Below are 20701 nucleotides of genomic sequence, written 5' to 3' on the forward strand. Positions count from 1 at the left end.
CATTTAACTTTTTCTGTAATGTCTACGCTGTTAAAAGTGATGCAAAATTTGTACTGTTGGCAATGGTGCTAATACTAAATGCAAGGTTAAACATGATGTCTTATCTATGTATTGACGTATGCTTTTTTGTTATGCTGTGTAGAAATTGACCATGTATTTACATTTGAGCGTACTAGGGTGACCAGACGTCCCGAAAAATTCGGGACAGTCCCGAAATCTAAGCTCCTGTCCCGAATCCCGAATCCTGCTGTAATTGTCCCGAAAATCATACTGAAGCTAAATCTTAATCCCGAATCCCGCTTTAATTTCCCTGAAAATTATACTAAAGCAAAATCTTGAGTAGTAGTTGTCTGATAAAACATGAGCGAGGAGGTTAAGTCATCTTGCAGCCAGCCCCCACCGGCTGCTCATTGGCTGCAACCAGCCACCGCCGGCTGCTCATTGGCTGCAGCATCTTGGTTTTAAAGCGTAACTAAACCCCTGGTCAGAGCCTGACTCCTCCCACTGGCAATATTTGAAAAATGCAAGAAAAGTGGGCAGATCCCAACGGAGATAGAGGGGACGAACTAAGCTCGTACCAAGCATAGACATCATATCTATGGTACCAAGTGTGTGGTGAGATCGTAACAAGGGCGTGGTGAGCTTGAACCTGCTTACGTCACAAGTTACTTTTTGGACCCAACATCCAATAGGAAAATTCAACTGCAGTAGCCACCGTTCAACCTGAAGAGGGCAGCACTCAGACGTTTTTACACCATATATTGTAGTATTGAAACACTTTATATCCAAATGTCAAAAAACTTACTAAAATCAATGAACAGCACTAATAAAGCATAATTCTTACAGATCATTAACTTAAAAAAGTTGGTTAAGGGTTTAGTTACTCTTTAAACTGTAAGCTCTCATTGTGCTGGCAGCAGTTAAAACCTCCGCGAAATATGCTGACGTTGTGTTGTTTCTATTAATTTATCTAATTCATCTATATGCACAAATACAATAGGACCTTTTGTTTTATAGAGTTGATTAAGAGTGGCGAAAGTTGCAGCAGCCACGAAGGACAGTTGAAAGTGCAGGCAGTGACAGTCAGTCGCGTGAAGGAGTCAGATTGGTCGAGGGCAAGGCACATTGTAAAACCTGACAGTTAACTTAACTCGGGCCTTTTAAGTAAACCGGTTGCATTAGGCCATTTAAGTCTTAAAACATATAAATTTAAATACTGTGAACTTGAGTCATTGCAATTATGCACTTATCTTTAAGTAGTGTGAACTTAAATATAAGTGCATAACTGCATATGACTCAATTTGTTTAAGTTCACAGTACTCAAATGTATGCGTTTTAAAATGAATGCAACCGGTTTACTCAAATGGGTTGAGTTGAGTTAACTTTTAGGTTTTACAGTGCACTTTGTTCAAAAAAATACTTCTATACGTATTATATAAATTGATACGCATATTTACTTATAATAATGAAAATATGATTAGTTCAGTAACTTCAGTTTAAAATTCCTTATTTTTATTATTAAGTAAAATAAAGAAAACTATTATTGTATGATCTAACTATTATTGTATAAAGTATAAAATAGTTCTATACGTATTATATCAATTTATTTATATGCATATGTACTTATATTAATATAATTGATTCAGTTTGAAATTCATTGTCTTTTATTATTAAATGAAATTAATAAATAAAACTATTATTGGATAACACCCAAACTATATAGCTATCACTGGTTTAAATTAATCAAGAAATGTGCATATTTGACCAAACCGTGCTGAATGAAACCAGCATTTCATTAATTATAATCCTGATTGATTTGGCTTATTTTTCTTGTTTGATTTTGGAGACGTCTCATTTAAATCCTCATGACAGTTAATGCGTTTTTACGTCTAACGATCAGGTAAGTGGATATGAAACATTTTTTTAAACCTTTGTTTACAGAACATGGTGTGAAATGTAATAGTTATTCATTAATGTGCACTTTAACCACAAAAACTGCGGCTTCCAGTTCACTTGTATGCGTTCTTCCGAGCCTTGCCCTTCCCAATATGGCGAACCAACGTTTCAAGCGGCGCAGCAAGAACCGTCAGGCGGAAGACGTCAATGTACCGCGAGAGCAATTCTCGAAATCATAGGGAGATCCTGCTTTCAAATTGCTCTCGCGGAACTTTGACGTCAGCCGCCTGTCGGTTCTTCCGGCACCGCATGAAGTGGAACAAGCCTGTCTTTATGTCTGAATTCTTCAAAATAAAAGTCTTGCATAGAATAAATGCCTCCCAAACTACTTTCTCCAGCTAAGACACAAAATATAATTTAAACTCTAAATACATGATTAATAGATAATTACTTATTTATTCATTCGTATTCGTAGAAGTATTTTTATATAATTTTTATTTTAAATGAAACGTCACGGATTTGCTTTTATTCTGTGAAAGAGTCCAGTTTACATCTGTTTATAGCTCTTGCAATTGCCTTCAAACTGCTTTTACGCTTTTATAAAACCTTTTTAACCAATTAGTATTAGTATTATTCGTTGTAAAACAACCATGTATCGATTGTTGTGTTTATCACGGGGCTTGAACTGCACACAATGCACATACCGTGCAGAAAAATCCGATCGCTTAGTTTCTTTGTTGACAAACAGAAATAAGTACAGAGATCAGCTGATGAGAAGATTCATTTCAACACAGAGGAGATCTCCCTTATTTTCTAACAATAAGCGGTCCTTATGGATCCTGGGCATCGGAACAGGTTTTGTTTTGGCTCTGGGGTTGAAGTATGGGGATTTTGTGTCTGAACACTGTGAATGTGATGTGCAGAAAACATATAGAGCTCAGGCGGACTCAAAGTACACAGCTGCTATAGAGGTCAGCAGAGACCTCGTACGCCGGATAAAGGTACAGGTATCACATCAAGGTTTATACTTTTTTATAATTTATTTTATCTTAGTTTCGTTTAATGAGATAATATTTAATGAAATGGATAATCTAACTCATTTATATTTTAGTTTAACCCATTAGGTGGCGCAAATACCCTTTGAGTGTGTGTGAGTGTGTGTGTGTGTGTGTGTGGGGGGGGTGATATACACCTTCAAATTAATATAACTGTGGCATTTTTTGGTCTTAAAGCCTAATCTTGGTCTTGTTTTGAAGACACTTTGAGGGTTTTCACAGAAGTGTCGGCAGGTGAAAATATTACATAAACAAATCGTTATAGCAGTTTACATTTATTTTAATAAATATAAATAATTCCATAACATATTCATTTAATAAATAAAATTATAAAAATGTGAATGTTTCGCAAAAGTAAAAATGCGAACGTTAAGCCATAAGTCTCAAGTAGTTCTGATCCAAATTTCAAGTTAAAATCACAAAAAAATTAGGTTTGTGTCACACTTTTAATGGTTTTACCAACAACGGCCACTAGGTGTCAACGGTTTGCTGCATACTCTTGTCACTAATTAATAAATTACTGCATTATGATTACTCCAAAAAGGTTTTGAAATATGAAAATTACATTCTTAGAGCTTTTCAACAATATATAGTTTGTCAACATTTTTGAAGATTTATACTAGGATATAGTTCTATGAATATATAATAAGATGATAATTGACAGGTCACCATATTATTAAATAAAATGTAAATTGTGTATATTTACCAAATTAAGTAGATTATATCGTAATTATATGTAAATTATTTTGTTTATTAAATGTATGATTTTTTTAAAATTGTTCATTTTGAAAATACTTTAATGTTTGTGTTTTCAACATCACGCATACGGCAAAGTTCAGTTTCTTTGTTTAATGCTTAATATTTAATATTCAGTTTAATATTTATTACTTTAAGGGCAGTTTCCCGGACAGGGATTAGCTTAAACCAGAACCATGCCTTAATTTAATTGGGAAATATAACTAGTTTTAACAAACATGCCTTGCTAAATATTAAATAGTAAAAACATTTTTTTATAAATACTATATAATATAATTTTTATATGATAAAATAATAATTTCAATTTATATATTGAAACTTCCTTTGTAAATTACATATTGTGTATCACATTTTTAGCCGGTTATCACATATTGCATGTTTCTTTAATGTCATGCAGCCATATAAAATTATTTTTTTTCAATATTAAGTTATTCATATTTTAAATTGTAATACGGTAAATATCACACAAACATCTATATGTAGTCAGAATATTTAATTTGTAACTTTTAAGAAATGAAAATAAAGTCCATATTTTAGTACAAATCATATTTTGTGCATTTACACATAATATTTTAACTGGACCCCAACTAGTTCCCATAAACGTTGAAATTAAAATAAATAAATTATAGTAATTAATATTTATAATGATACATTGATTATTATAGTGAATACAATACTTTTTAAATACTACCTATACCCACTGCTTTATTCTTCATGTGTCCTTATATTGCAGAATGACCTACAGGTACTAAAAACATCCAAGTCACCTTGGATGAAAGCATTTGCTACATAAACACATGTAAATGTAGATATGCAAATACTGTCCATATCGTTTTTCAGGATGAAGTTGGAGCTCCCGGCATAGTTATTGGCGTTTCAGTGGATGGAAGTCCGGTTTGGTGTGAAGGTATACCTCCAGTTTTCTGTCTCCAATTACACCTATTTTTTTGTGTTAGTTGTCATAACAGTGACAGTGCTATTGATGCTATCTCTTAGGAGTTGGCTATGCAGATCTGGAGAACAGAGTGCCTTGTAGTCCACAGACAGTTATGAGAATCGCCAGCATCAGTAAACCTCTCACCGCGGCAGCTGTCGCTCGACTTTGGGAGGAGGGCAAGATCGATCTTGAAGCCCCTGTGCAAAAATACGTCCCTGAATTTCCCGAGAAACAATTTGAGGGAGAGGATGTGAGTGCATCTAAAACTGTATTTTAAAGGAAAACACCACCTTTTTTCAATATTTTACTATGTTCTTACCTCAACCCCCTACCTTAGAAAAATGAATACATATCTATCTTTTTTCAATGCATGCACTTTGTACAGCGTATCGTTAATGTGTTAGCATTTAGCCTAGCCCCATTCATTTCTTAGGATCCAAACAGGGATGAATTTAGAAGCCACCAAACACGTCCATGTTTTTCCTATTTAAAGACTGTTATATGAGTAGTTACACGAGTAAGTATGGTGGCACAAAATAAAACATGGTGATTTTTTAAGGTGATAAAAATGAGAACGTTTTATTTTGTGCCACCATACTTACTCGTGTAACTACTCATGTAACAGTCTTTAAATAGGGAAACATGGACGTGTTTGGTGGCTTCTAAATTCATTCCTGTTTGGATTTCATGTGCTCATGTTTAGCTAAACTTTTCTTTAAATTGAATGAAAAGACTCATAGTCTGTTTCTGGTTTTGTCCTTAAACCAGGTCACAATAACTTCTCGAATGCTCTTGTCTCACTTGAGCGGCATCCGTCACTATGAAAAAGACGCCAAGAAAGTGAGAGAGGACATGGAGAAAGCTAAGCGCCTTCTTAAACCCCCAGAGAAAAAAGAAGAGAACAACTCGGCCGAGAACAAAGAGAAGCCACAGGCGAAGGACAGCGGTGCTAAAAGCAAAGAGGCTAAAGGACGGCAGAGGAAAAAAGAGTTCGAGCAGAAGGAGTACTACCTCAAAGACAGCTTTGAGAATGTCATCCAGGCTTTGGATTTATTCAAAGACGATCCTTTGATTTTTAAACCTGGTATGCTTTCACCATACATGGGACAATAGATAGTTAAAGTCTTTTAAAGGTGCAATGTGTACATTTTAGAAGGATATCTTAACAAAAATGCAATACAATATACATAACTATATTATCAGTGGTGTATAAAGATCTTACGTAATGAACTGTATTGTTTTTATTACCTTAGAATGAGCCGTTTTTATCGACATACACGGCGGGTCTCCTTATACATGGAAGTCGCCGTCATGTTTCTACAGTAGTCATACACGGACAAACTGGTTTCAGTTTCGCATTGCGTTTCGAAATTGAGGTTGGTTTCAATTCACAACCTCACCACTAGATGTCACTAAAAACACATTACACCTTTAAAATGTACAGTTAAAGTTGCTAAAAATGTACAACATCTCCTTTATACAATTGTTGTTCCTGATTCCTGGTTCTACATTTCTATACTCCACACATGCCTTTACACTGCTCAGTGCCGTGGTGGAGAGAGCAGCCGGTCAACGCTTCCTCGACTACATGATGAAGATGTTTCGTGAGATGGGGATGCTTAACACCATTCCAGACGAAAACGACCCAATCATTTACAACCGCTCAAGGTACTATAATTAAGAAACATTTGCATGTGTATATACATGCCACAAAATATATTTTTATCTTTATGTATGTGTGTGTATTTTTATAAACATAATTATTATACACAGTACGCACACATATATTATGTAAAAAAAACTTTTATTCTGCAAACGATTAGTCGCGACTAAACACAAAGAAAGATATTTGTAATGAAGCAGGAAACAGAAGCACCAATGACTTCCATAGTAGGAAAAATGCTACTATGGAAGTCAATGGTGTCTAAAAATGGTTTGGTTACAAACGCTGCTCAAAATATCTTCCTTTGTGTTTTTTTAAAGTGTAGTTTTTAAACCTTATTGTGTATTAATTTTTTTATGCCTGCCAAAAGATTAATTGCAATTAATCACATACAAAATAAAACTTTGCATTATATATATATATATATATATATATATATATATATATATATATATATATATATATATATATATATATATATATATATATATATATATATATATATATATATATTTTTTATATTTTATTTTACATATATACATAAACAAATTTTGTATATGTTTAATGTATGTGTGGATTTATACATAATAATTACACACAATAAACACACAAATATATTATGCAAACACAAACTTTTATTTTGTATGCGATTAATCGCGATTAATCTTTTGATCACTCTATTTGTTTTTTTTAGAAAACTTGTGATGCTTGCTTTGGTATTCTGGGCATTCTTAAGCCCATCTGTTTTAAAATCTATAGAGAGGGTTAATGAATAATAAACATTCGGAGCATTTTTGTGAATTGTTTTTTATTATAGCAATTTCGTGCATGTTTCATTTGTCATCATTAAATCATATTTTGTTTGTATATCTTCACTATGTTGACCACCATACTGTCTAGATGCCGAATTCAATATTGGTCAACGAAAAACCAGATACTCATATAGCATTTGGTGTGTAATTCATATTTGTAGCCTAGGACAAATGGTATGTGATGCTCAAAATGTAAAATTACGTATTTTCTTCAAATCCTTATCTCTAAATAGTAACACTGGTGTTTGGTTTAGCGACCATCACAATTTAAAATAAATGCCATAACATCCCCATCTGTCCCCCAGATTTTACCACCTAAATAAAAAGAGTCGCATCGTCAATTGCCCCTACGTGGATAATTCATACAAATGGGCTGGAGGTGGATTTCTGTCCACCGTCGGTGACCTTCTGGTCTTTGGAAACATTTTGCTCTACAGCTATCAGATGGCTGAACTGAAGAACATGGACGGGCTGCTTCCTGGCTTCCTCAAACCCAGCACGGCCAAAGCCATGTGGGCACCGGTGGATAAAACCGAACCAACTTGGGACAAAGACGGAATGTACGCCCAAGGCTGGCTGGTCGTGGAGAAACGGCAAGAATACGGCCAGTGCCGCAGTCGTAGGCATTACGTCTCGCACACAGGGGGCGCTGTGGGGGCCAGTAGCGTTTTGCTGGTGTTGCCCAGAGAAAGCGCACAGGGTGCTCATGGGAAGCCTTGCCTTCCACAAGGGGTGGTGGTTACCATCATCACCAACATGCAGTCAGTTGGCCTCAATACCACCGCGCTAAAGATCGCCCAGGAATTTGATAGCGCAAGGGACAAATAAATCACATATGATTGGTAGTTACAATCGTTTGCACATATCCTGCCGTTTATTACCTTATTAGCCATGTCGAGAGATTTCTGTGGCTCAGGTGAGGACATTCTTCTCATGTTTAAAACGCGGCGGTGTTATCGCGCCTCGGTTTTTATTGCACTGTTGTGCCAAGTGATCATTTTGATAGATTTTGTACACATATTAAATGTGGAATATATAATAAATGTGTTTTTTTAAAACCTAAATGACAAATGAAATGTCCTTTGTTGATCAACATGGCATATACTACCATACTAGTCTTACTATTTCTGCAGTATGCTATTATGCAGTTTCTTTATGGACTCTAACAATGGTTTAACCCTTTCAGACCCTGCGTCCACTGGAAAGACATCACATTTTTTGTGGTCTAAATCAACAAAAAAGCTGATCAACCAATCAAAATAAGGCACACTGATTAAACCACCTAAAAAATCAGGTCTAAAGGGGTTAAGCAATGGTTGGGTTAAATGTCTGATATGCTATACATACAAATCACCACTAGATGGAGACTGTTTCACCACTTCTCAACAAAGTGTTTCAAAGGTTTCCGAATGAAAACTAGTATACTTTAGTATTTACTATAGTATACTGTAGTAAATACTGTAGTATACTTTACTATTTAGTGTGGTAAACTATATACTGTAGTATATTATAGAAATGAATTCACTTTATATATGTGTACAAGTACTACAGTAATTTAAACCATTGTAAACCGAAAACTGTAGTAAAGGCTGTAGTCCACATTAATATTTACTATAATAAACTGTAGTATACTGTAGTATATTAGGCTATAGTAATTAATTATCTTAATTAATGTGTACTACAGTCATTTGAAGTTTTAAGTATATAGTATATTAAAAACTGTAGTATGCTATAGAATACTTTAATATGTACTATAGTACAGTGGTTTTCAAACTGGAGGCCGGGAGATGGTGCCAGGGGGCCCCAGTTTTATGACATTTTAGGAAATACATTAATTTATCATGAATTCTGTGTAATTAAACCTAAAAAAATAAGGCTACTAACTAAAAGCACTACTTTTTTGTATAATATAATGTTTTTTTAATTAAAATGCTGAGTTTTAGAACAGTATTTTGCCACAAATTTTCTTTGGGGGGCCGCGAAGGAATGCACCATACACAAGGGGGGCTGCACGCTGAAAAAGTTTGGGAACCACTGCTATAGTAAACTGTAGTATAGTACCATATATTAATAATACACTTCTAATGTATACTATGGTATTTTGTAGTATCAAATATAGTGAACTGATAAACTGTAAATACTAGTGTACTCACTCTAAAATTGACCCAATGCTGTGTTGTTTTAATCCATTTGCTGGGTTATTATACCCCATGGTTGCAAAGGAGCAACCCAACGTTGGGTCATTTTTAACCCAGCATGTTTTCTGTCCAATTATATACCCATTATGGGTCAAAAATAACCCAGTCAATTTTACGGTACTTCAATATTTTTTTTGTAAGCACTTTAGTATCTAGCATATGTTTTAGTATAGTTTACTGTACAGCTATTGTACAGTATTTTTATGTAGGTATTTTATTATTAGTTTATCATTTCTAATTTTGTTTATAATTTTTAACAATTTATGTGACCGTACATCGTACATCGTGTTTGTTACAAGACTTGTAATGTAACCTTAAGTTTAAGTTTGTATGACAGTGACATGCCTTTATTCATTTAAAGCATCTCAACCATCTTCAGTTTGACGTCACATTTGTGGTTAAGTGAAAAATTACTAATTTAACCTATTTATGACATCAATGGTTCATAAAGTATGCTTTGCTAATTGTAATGCGTTAATATTAATAATTGGGTTATTATATCAATAAATCAACTTGCATTTTAATTTTATTTAATAACTACAGATCATAGAAGGACCTGGTAAGATGTGCTATATATATATATATATATATATATATATATTAAATATATATATAATTCCATCAAAAGGCTTGAAAAATATATATAATATATATAAATATAAATATAAATATATTTCAAGCCTTTTGATGGAATTATATATATTATTATAATTATATCTTAGGCTGCCATTACCAGCTTTGCTGTTTTATCAAAGTTTTAATGTCCATTTATATTTATTTTTCACTCTTTTTAAAATACAAACACAAAATACAGGAAATATGTACACAAAAAAAAAAAACAATTTTCAGAACTAAATGTCTTCTTTAGGCATCAGTCAGTATTTACTCTCTTGGCATGAAACACATCTTGAGCTTTTTTGAAGGGACTGAAGTCCTGAAGTCATTTGAATAAAATTAGAAATTAGGATTGAATTTCATTTAGGTTTAAGAGACCCTGCAGTTGCCTGCTATTGCTCAAGTGGGAGGGGAGTTTACCCTAAAAACTTCAGCTTATATTTTGTTTTTAATACTACATACACATTTCCTGTATATTTTCTGGTTGTATTCTAATAAAGAGACTGAGAAATAATTATATATGATCACTATACAATTTCAAAAACAACACATCTTTTACACAGTATATTTTACTATAGCATAAGATGTGAAGTATTATAAAGATCATATTAAGATCGGCCTAGAAATTCTTAAGCACAAAATACCAACAAACAAGCAAAAACCGTTTACTCAACCTCATGATGATAGCCTACAGGGTTTTTTTATTTTATTTGTTTCTTTTCTTTTGGCAAAACTATTCCTTTATGAACATATTTAACCTTAACAGTTCTCACACCATTTAAAGTTGTTTTCTGAAAATTGTGGGAAACATTAGAAAAGTCAACAGTGCTATTTATTAAGCAATATTTCTATGTTACAATTCTTATAGTTCTAATATATACAGTATACTCCTAATAGAGGAAGAATTGAAAGAAAATGTTATTTACATACACATATAGATTTTCATGAAAGGTTCTTTGTTGTGGAAAAGGTTCTAGAGATTTTCTTTTTTTTTAAGTTTCTTTGAGGAACCAAGAAAAGTTCTTCTATGGCATCGCTGCAAAGAACCCATTAAAGCACCTTTTTTTTTGAAGAGTGCAATATGCAACACAAATGTTACACTCTTGAAAGTAAATGTGCTTCATGCTACCATAGAACAACCATTTTTTGCTGGAACCTTTAACATCTAAAGAACCTTTCTGGAGGTTCTTTGTAGTGAAAAACGGTTCTTATAAAATGTAAGAAAGAAATGTTTTTTTAAAAAAAAACATTGAAACAGTCCAAAAACATGAATAGCCTTTAATGACAGATCATTTGTGATATCATAATTTCCCCATAAAATATATGTAAAGAAAATTAATACCTGCTGTAAACTCTTTAAAATAAAGATTCCTGAACAGTGCTTTTGGGGCTCTATAGTTCCATAAAGAACCTTTAACATCCACAGAATCTTTCTGTAGCATAAAGGGTTCTTTGTAGTAAAAGGTTTTACAGACTATTAAAAGATCTTTGACTGAATAAGTGGAAAATAAATAAATAAATGGACAATCTACGGCATTGCTGCAAAGAACCCTTTATTTTTAAGAGCGTATAAAGATTTGAAGAGTTTCGTTGCAAAACTAGATAAATCCATTTTTTAACATTTTTGACAAAACATGTTTATTATTATGTTATCATGTTATTATTTTGTTTTATGTTACTACTTAGCTGCATTTTTTAAGTTATGAAGGTTTAAATCAAAACAAACCAACTGCAGCTGCATTGAAATTAATTGGAATGCACAACCAAAAAACAAGATTTCTGAACAATTAAAAAAACGGTGGTTATCTCGTTTTGCAACGAAACTCTTCATTGGTTGGTTCAACAAAAACAAAAAAAGTGTTTGTGCTGTCTAAAAAATTTGAGTTAATTTAACTACAAAAATATTAGTTTACTCAAAAAATTTGAACGCAGCATAAACAATTTCTTTAAGTGAACCAACAAATCTTTTATTTTTTACAGTAAAGGATGCTGTTTTTGAAATGTTTTGTTTTCTGTGTAAACTGAACCATTTTGTTGCATATTTAAATTAGTTTTATTTGATGAAACTATTTACAAAGTTTATAAGCTCTAAGAAACAACAATGGTTTGACACTATGAGCTACTGAACCAAAGAACTGTGCAAGCCGACACACATTTTCACATGATGTGCAAGTCCTCCAGGTAATGCTCAACTCTTAAGGGATTCTAAATCATAGCGATTTCGGTGCCGTCTGCCTCTTTTAAATCCCAATGAGTCCATGTGTCATTATTCTCAGAGTCCTAAAAGTCGAGTCGGTCGGCCTGAGAAAATATCACGCTCTTGAATTGACCGTCAAGTACTCTTCAGGTTTCGGCTGGCTTCTGGCAGATCTCTTTATTTTGTAATTACAATTTTAATACTTTACTGTCAGTTTTACATAAAGAAATTCACTAGAAGATGAGATGTGTATCAAAGATTTTATGTAGAAAAAAACTTTAAACACTAAAAAATGATTTAATGTAAGGCAAACATGTTCAAGCAACAAAAAAAAGAGCCAAAAACTATTGTATTTTGTCCGAAAACTTTATGCTCTTTCCAAAGCTGGAAAGTTTTGATTGGCATCACTTGATTGTTTGAAAATCAAATAAGCTCAAAATAAATCCTTTTGTGTTTTGCAAAAGAAAGCAATAAGGGTTAGAAATGGCATGAGGGCAAGAAAATGTATAGCATTTTTTGCATAAACTCTTATGTTACAAAATTACGAAATTTTTATTGTGAAAGCCATGTGTTACTCACTTGTAGATGTAATATATGACCGCGCAGAGCACTATTATAATGAGAAAGCTGATGAGAACTACAGCTGCGATCATTCCCGTCTCCTCGGTGCTCTTAGAGACACTAAAAAGCTGAAACTGCTCACATCTGCTGCCCTCATAGTTTGCGCTACACCTGCAGGACAGCAAACAGCACAGGTGTCAACAATTAATATATGTGACTAAAATGCATTTGGAACTGATATCATAGGAATTCAAATGTATTTTACAAATTGGCTCATTTGTATGAATTTGTATGTACAAAAACATACGATTGTTAGAGAAGACATTAATGATACACCACCCCTAAACTCAATGTCATGGGTGATTTTATATTAATTTAACCACCTTGTAAAATGCATATATATTTCCATGAGATTGAGTTAGACACTTAAAGGGATAGTTCACCCAAACATTTTTAATTTTCTTATCCTCATGTTGTTCTAAACCTGTATGAATTAATTTTTTCTGATGAATACAGAAGAACATATTTTAATAAATGATGGTAAGCACACACCTGATTGTAACAGTTGTAGGAAACAAATATTATGGAAGTATTGTGATAAATAATGCAGAAGATATTTAAATATATGATGATACAGTTGACGGTACCCTTTGAATTCCATCATATTTTTTTCCTACTATGGAAGTCAATGGGTACAGTCAACTGTTTGCTTACCATCATTTATCAAAACACAGTCCTCATCATTTGCATGCATCGCAATTCTACCACAATATTTGTTTTTCTACTATGGAAGTCAGTGGTTACAATCAGCTGTGTGTTTACCATCATTTATCAAAATATTTGCTTTTATGTTTATCAGAAAAAAGAAACTCATACAGGTTTAGCACAATATAGGAATGAGAAAATAATGACAATTTCATTTTTGGGGTGAACTATCTCTTTAAGACACTTAAAATAATGAATGTCATTGCATTAGATAATGAAATATCAAAGAAAATGGTGTTTGGTTTAAAAAACTTTGGTTTATGCTACTTTAACTTCTTAATTAATTAAACAATTTCAACTTGTTTTTATAAATTATGTCAACTTATCACAGTAGGTACTTAAAATAGCAGTGGCGGCAGGTGACGTCTTTTTTGCTCTTTTTTTATGCACATGGTTCATATGACGCAACAAACACATATTTTAAAAAACACGAGCAACACACATGACACTCTGAACACTTATTTTGAATTAGCGCCCCTCGGATGAGCATTCACGAGCGCCACTGCACTGTAAAAAATACTTTGCTGCCTTAAAATTTTTTGTTGAATCAACTCAGATTTACAGATTTACTTACTATCTTGACTAGAGATTAGTTGTTATAGCTTCAGGTGAGTTGTTATAACTTATAAGATTAAGTTGACTTTTCTCAACTATATTTTATAAGTTGTGACAACTCATCTCTGTTGACATGACTTGTAAATCTGAGTTGATTTAACAAAAAATTTTAAGGCAGCAAAGTTTTTTTTACAGTGTGTAAAATAGTACTGTAGGTTGAACTGACTTGGAAAACCAAGTTGTTATAACTTCTTGCTGAAATTTTTACAGTGTGTAATGTGTTACCTGTACATAATCTTAAAATATACACTACGGTTGAAACCTATATTTGATTTAACAAGACATTTTATTTTACTGTAAAGTAATGTAAAATGCACACTGTAAAAAATGCAGCATGAAATTAAAACAACTTGGTTTTGCAAGTCAAGTTATCATACTATCTAAGTTTTGACATAACTTATAAAAACAAGTTGAAATTGGTTAACTTAATTTGTTGAGTTAAAGTAACAAAATTATGTTTTTAATTGTCAAAGGGATTAATTTTCATCTATTTGAGGGACGACACATACTTTTGTAAGTAAAAGACAAGTTACAGTAAAAGTTAAGGATGAAAACGGTAAAATTACATTTACAAAATGTACACAATGTGACTCTTCACATTAACTGATATTTCCTTTAAATTATTTTGTTATTCTCTATCTTACTCCCTTACAACCAGTTACACTGAAAAAAATTATTCATTCAATTTACTAAATTTTTTTAAGGTAAGTCGTAAGTGTCCGCAGTCAATTTATTTAAGCTACATTTAAACAAAAGTTTTCAGTGTATGTACATTAAGGTGTACACAGCTACATAAAAACAACAGTTTTTCTTGACAGTGTACTTTCTCTTTTGAAACACAGTTAATAAAATGAATTGCAAAAATGTTTAAGAAATAAAGAGGTCTTGCATCATTTATTTGCATTGGCCACTTAATTTTGCCATCTAATGCAACTTTCATCCATTTTTTAAAAAAAACCTGTTGTATACAAACATATTCTATATAGGCATCATTGTGATGTGTGTCATGTTGGAAGAGAACATTCTGTACATGCAAACACTTACACACAAGTAGGTGTAGTCACCGAGGGTATTTTAAAACATGTTCCTCCATTCATACAAAAGTTGGCTTCAGACACAGAGCAAGGTTCGCCATGTTCTTTAAAATAAATAAACAAAATTAATTATTATAGATAGAAAATACATTGTCATTTAGCATTTTGTTATTTTAATTCATAGAAATGTGATGTTGTATATGATGTTAAGCATTTCACTTTTTTTTTTTATTATTGTATATGTTTGCATGGTCTTTATTACCTGCCATCATGTGACTGATTAAATCAATGTTGTCGTCTTCTCTCAATTATAACTAAGAACAGTCAAGATCACCTAAGGAATGAATTTTGAAATGAAAAATATGATCATACAGTACTTCTTAACTTATTAGAGTAAAAATTCAGTTAAATTAGTTGCCTTTAATAATGTTTTTAAGTCTAGACAGCATATGGTTCAATGTATAGCTCAGAGCTTTGTTTTCGCAGCGCAAAAGTTCATGGGTTTGAACCCAGGGAACATATGTACTGTTAAATAAAATGAATCCCAATGCACTGCAAGTCACTTTCTATATTATAACCTTTTTGTTTTTAAATAGTACAGTTATTACAGGCTATATAAATATGACAATATTTAGGCTCTTTTGTAAACTGAGATGCTTGGCCGATAAAAGATAAAGAGTTAGGTTCCAAAACGAGATTTAATTAAAATTTAAAAAAAATCTCAAAACATGTTTATTATGTTATCGTGTTCTTATTGTGTTTTATTGTGCTACTTAGCTGTATTTATTTAGTTATGAAGGCTTAAATCAAAACAAACCAACTACAGTTTGATTGAAATGCACAAAAAAATTCGATTTTTGAAAACTTAGTTATCTCGTTTTGAAACCAAGCTCTTCATATACAGACTCTTGCTTTAATCTCCATACGTTTCAGATTTTTATATCTTAACAAAATAGGTGTTATACATAGTAATCTTATATACTTCCAGAAGAGATCTCAACAATGTCACACATTGTGCTCAAACCAAGTTCTGCCATCAAAATCAATATGAACTGAAACATCAATTCAGTTTTTCCAAAATCAAATGATTTGAACTGCTAAAACAACCTTGATACTAGTACTGAGACTGACAACTTCATGAAGTCTCCTAAACAATATCTAGACTAAAAAGGTTCTTTATATGCAATAGCTTGTCTGTCTTAAGACTTACCTGTTTACAGGATTAGGAATTTTAAGCTTCAGTTTACAAAACCGCTGTGTAATGCTGACTTGTACGATATCCTGACATGCTGTGTTTCAGGGAAATTTAAGAAAGACTCACCTTCCAGGTTAAATCCAGTACAGGTGAGTCACCTTGTCTTCCTCAAATAACTTTGACGCTCAGTGTCACTATGTGGTGGGTGGATCCTATGGAGCGCAGAAATGTTGTGATTGCTGTTTGTCCACATTTGTGAATGAAACAATTAGCTCAGACTTGCGTCGGTGGTGTCGAGAGTTAATTTAAAGGGAATACCCGGTGTTGCATCACGAACCTACAATAAAACAATGAACTTTCTGTAAAGTAGAAAGTAGTTTCAAGCAATACGACACCACATTTTCGTTTCTTTAGTCTGAAGTGTTTATTCTAAACAAGTTTAACTGGTGTCTAATGATGTACAGTGTTTGTAAGGGTTTAGGTTTAACTGTGCGGAGGTGTAACTGTTGCTTTAAGTAGCATTATGAGCAGGTGTGGTCCAGAAATCATCTATTCTCAGAGACTGCTTTGCTCTGTTTGTGTGGGCCGAGTGGGTTTGGTGTTTGGTGTTAGTCTCGACTCTCGAGTATCTCAGGTATGCTAATGGGGAAGTTTTGTGTGCGCCACAGGTATGTGAGGAATCGTGGGAACTTCGCAGACTCTAATCGGCTTGTTTACATTCCTTGCTTAAAGGGCGCATTAGTAACAAAAGACGACGTCATGCTGAACCATTAAAAACCGTTAGAATGGGATGGGTTTTAGGTTTGGGTGCCAAGTAACCAAAACTGTGATTTTAATACAAAATAATAAAAATATGTGAATATAATCAACTTTACCATATGGAGAAAACAACTTTGGTAAAGAGGTACGTACTTTTTTTAAATATGAGATTTCTTTTATGACCATGTACCAAAGTGATAATAGATTCAACAAACTTTAATAGACTTTGAATAAGCAACTTAATGATATAAATCGCTAAATGTAGTGAAATATCATACTATTAATGTCATAAGTATGGTAGTAATAATAGTGTCATATACTGTAGTATGAAAGTGAAATGGCATTACTAGTCTAATGTAGCAGTATAAAAAGATACCATTAAATGTGCGTACTTCTGTATTATTGTCATAGTAGACGTAGTATGACAGTAGTGTGAAGGCACTAGTAGTATAATTGTACAGTAAGCTACTATGTTAGTATACTAGTAGTTTGATGGTATTATTGTTTGATTGTACAGTACTATAAAAGTAGTATACTAGTATGATTGTACAGTACTGTGTTAGTATATTAGTAGTTTGATGGCACTATTAGTGTGATTGTACAGTACTTTGTTAGTATACTAGAAGTTGATGGCATTATTGTGGGATTGTACATTACTATAAAAGAAGTGTGATGGCATTGTTAGTGTGATTGTACAGTACTATGATAATATTTTAGTAGTATGGTGTCAGTATTAGGTCACTTTTAGTGTGAATTGACAGTACTGTGATAGTATACTATTAGTAGGGTGGCAGTATTAGTGTGAATTGACAGTACCATATAGTATACTAGCAGTAGGGTGGCACTATCAGTGTGAATTGACAGTGCTATGATAGTATACTAGTAGTATGGTTTCACTATCAGTGTGAATTGACAGTACAATGATAGTATACTATTAGTAAAGTGGCACTATTAGTGTGAATTGACAGTACTTTGATAGTATACTAGCAGTAGGGTGGCACTATCAATGTGAATTGACAGTACTATGATAGTATACTAATAGTAGGGTGGCACTATAAGTGTGAATTGACAGTACTATGATAGTATACTAGTAGAATGGTTTCACTATTAGTGTGAATTGACAGTATTATGATGGTATACTAGTAGTAGGGTGGCACTATTAGTGTGAATTGACAGTACTATAATAGTATACTAGTAGAATGGTTTCACTATTAGTGTGAATTGACAGTATTATGATGGTATACTAGTAGTAGGGTGGCACTATTAGTGTGAATTGACAGTACTATAATAGTATACTAGTAGAATGGTTTCACTATTAGTGTGAATTGACAGTACTATGTTAGTATAATAGTAGTAGGGTGGCACTATTAGTGTGAATTGACAGTACCAGATAGTATACTAGCAGTATTGTGGCACTATTACTGTGAATTGACAGTGCTATGATAGTATACTAGTAGTATGGTTTCACTATCAGTGTGAATTGACAGTACAATGATAGTATACTATTAGTAAAGTGGCACTATTAGTGTGAATTGACAGTACTTTGATAGTATACTAGCAGTAGGGTGGCACTATCAATGTGAATTGACAGTACTATGATAGTATACTAATAGTAGCACTATAAGTGTGAATTGACAGTACTATGATAGTATACTAGTAGAATGGTTTCACTATTAGTGTGAATTGAAAGTATTATGATGGTATACTAGTAGTAGGGTGGCACTATTAGTGTGAATTGACAGTACTTTGATAGTATACTAGTAGTTTGATGGCACTTTTAGTGTGAATAGACAGTACTATGATAGTATACTAGCAGTAGGGTGGCACTAATAGTGTGAATTGACAGTACTATGATAGTATACTAATAGTAGGGTGGCACTATAAGTGTGAATTGACAGTACTACGATAGTATACTAGCAGTAGGGTGGCACTATCAGTGTGAATTGACGTATACTAGCAGTATGGTGGCACTATCAGTGTGAATTGACAGTACTACGATAGTATACTAGCAGTATGGTGGCACTATCAGTGTGAATTGACAGTACTACGATAGTATACTAGCAGTAGGATGGCACTATTAGTGTGAACTGACAGTACTATGTTAGTATAATAGTAGTAGGGTGGCAGTATTAGTGTGAATTGACAGTACTATGATAGTATACTAGCAGTAGGGTGGCACTATCAGTGTGAATTGACAGTACTATGACAGTATACTAGCAGTAGGGTGGCACTATAAGTGTGAATTTACAGTACTATCATAGTATACTACTGGTAGGGTGGCACTATTAGTGTGAATTGACAGTATTATAATAGTATACTAGCAGTATGGTGGCTCTATTAGTGTGAATTGACAGTACTATGATAGTATACAAGCAGTATGGTGACTCTATTAGTGTGAATTGACAGTATTATAATAGTATACTAGCAGTAGGGTGGCTCTATTAGTGTGAATTGACAGTACTATAATAGTATACTAGTAGTATGGTTTCACTATTAGTGTAAATTGATAGTATTATGATGGTATACTAGTAGTAGGGTGGCACTATTAGTGTGAATTGACAGTGCTATAATGGTATACTAGTAGTAGGTTGGGACTATTAGTGTGAATTGACAGTGCTATAATGGTATACTAGTAGTAGGTTGGGACTATTAGTGTGAATTGACAGTACCAGATAGTATACTAGCAGTATTGTGGCACTATTACTGTGAATTGACAGTGCTATGATAGTATACTAGTAGTATGGTTTCACTATCAGTGTGAATTGACAGTACAATGATAGTATACTATTAGTAAAGTGGCACTATTAGTGTGAATTGACAGTACTTTGATAGTATACTAGCAGTAGGGTGGCACTATCAATGTGAATTGACAGTACTATGATAGTATACTAATAGTAGGGTGGCACTATAAGTGTGAATTGACAGTACTATGATAGTATACTAGTAGAATGGTTTCACTATTAGTGTGAATTGACAGTATTATGATGGTATACTAGTAGTAGGGTGGCACTATTAGTGTGAATTGACAGTACTATAATAGTATACTAGTAGAATGGTTTCACTATTAGTGTGAATTGACAGTATTATGATGGTATACTAGTAGTAGGGTGGCACTATTAGTGTGAATTGACAGTACTATAATAGTATACTAGTAGAATGGTTTCACTATTAGTGTGAATTGACAGTACTATGTTAGTATAATAGTAGTAGGGTGGCACTATTAGTGTGAATTGACAGTACCAGATAGTATACTAGCAGTATTGTGGCACTATTAGTGTGAATTGACAGTGCTATGATAGTATATTAGTAGTATGGTTTCACTATCAGTGTGAATTGACAGTATAATGATAGTATACTGTTAGTAAAGTGGCACTTTTAGTGTGAATTGACAGTACTATGATAGTATTCTAGCAGTAGGGTGGCACTATCAATGTGAATTGACAGTACTATGTTAGTATACTAGCAGTAGGGTGGCACTATTAGTGTGAATTGACAGTACTATGTTAGTATACTAGCAGTAGGGTGGCACTATTAGTGTGAATTGACAGTACTATGTTAGTATACTAGCAGTAGGGTGGCACTATTAGTGTGAATTGACAATACTATGATAGAACACATGTAGTAGGGTGGCACTATCAGTGTG

At 33.2% G+C, this 20701-nt stretch overlaps 2 protein-coding genes across 3 annotated transcripts; one reads left to right on the forward strand and one right to left on the reverse strand.

Annotated features, from left to right (window-relative positions):
* Positions 1–2414: 2414 nt before the first annotated feature.
* On the forward strand, positions 2415–9828 carry lactb (lactamase, beta). 2 transcript variants are annotated; one of them, XM_073868823.1, is made up of 6 exons: positions 2415–2903; positions 4548–4614; positions 4704–4894; positions 5413–5724; positions 6143–6312; positions 7425–9828. In XM_073868823.1, exons 1-6 carry the CDS (start codon positions 2547–2549, stop codon positions 7945–7947), a joined length of 1620 nt encoding a protein of 539 aa, XP_073724924.1. In that variant the 5' UTR covers positions 2415–2546; the 3' UTR covers positions 7948–9828. The 2 variants fall into 2 exon arrangements, with proteins under 2 accessions (XP_073724924.1, XP_073724925.1); XM_073868824.1 differs by having other exon boundaries at positions 2416–2897; positions 7425–9824.
* Positions 9829–11196: 1368 nt separating this feature from the next.
* On the reverse strand, positions 11197–16731 carry LOC129433262 (pro-neuregulin-4, membrane-bound isoform). Its single transcript, XM_055191837.2, has 5 exons — positions 16426–16731; positions 15367–15438; positions 15115–15208; positions 12709–12861; positions 11197–12311 (listed from the first exon to the last, which is right to left on the reverse strand). The coding sequence occupies exons 2-5, from the start codon at positions 15374–15376 to the stop codon at positions 12245–12247; spliced, it is 324 nt and encodes a 107-aa protein (XP_055047812.1). The 5' UTR covers positions 15377–15438; positions 16426–16731; the 3' UTR covers positions 11197–12244.
* Between the last annotated feature and the right edge of the window lie 3970 nt (positions 16732–20701).

Source organism: Misgurnus anguillicaudatus, chromosome 6 (genome assembly GCF_027580225.2).
Source record: "Misgurnus anguillicaudatus chromosome 6, ASM2758022v2, whole genome shotgun sequence".
NCBI lineage: Eukaryota > Metazoa > Chordata > Actinopteri > Cypriniformes > Cobitidae > Misgurnus > Misgurnus anguillicaudatus.

What these genes read in the sequence shown, in the direction of transcription:
- lactb (XM_073868823.1), top strand. Translation starts at nt 2,547, where the DNA reads ATGTATCGATTGTTGTGTTTATCACGGGGCTTGAACTGCACACAATGC. An exon ending in ACGATCCTTTGATTTTTAAA is followed by an intron (nt 5,725 to 6,142) that starts CCTGGTATGCTT and finishes TTGTTCCTGATT; the next exon opens with CCTGGTTCTACATTTCTATA. An exon ending in ATCATTTACAACCGCTCAAG is followed by an intron (nt 6,313 to 7,424) that starts GTACTATAATTA and finishes TCTGTCCCCCAG; the next exon opens with ATTTTACCACCTAAATAAAA.
- LOC129433262 (XM_055191837.2), bottom strand. An exon ending in GTGACTACACCTACTTGTGT is followed by an intron (nt 12,862 to 15,114) that starts GTAAGTGTTTGC and finishes GCTGTCCTGCAG; the next exon opens with GTGTAGCGCAAACTATGAGG. An exon ending in GTCATATATTACATCTACAA is followed by an intron (nt 12,312 to 12,708) that starts GTGAGTAACACA and finishes TTGTAATTACAA; the next exon opens with AATAAAGAGATCTGCCAGAA.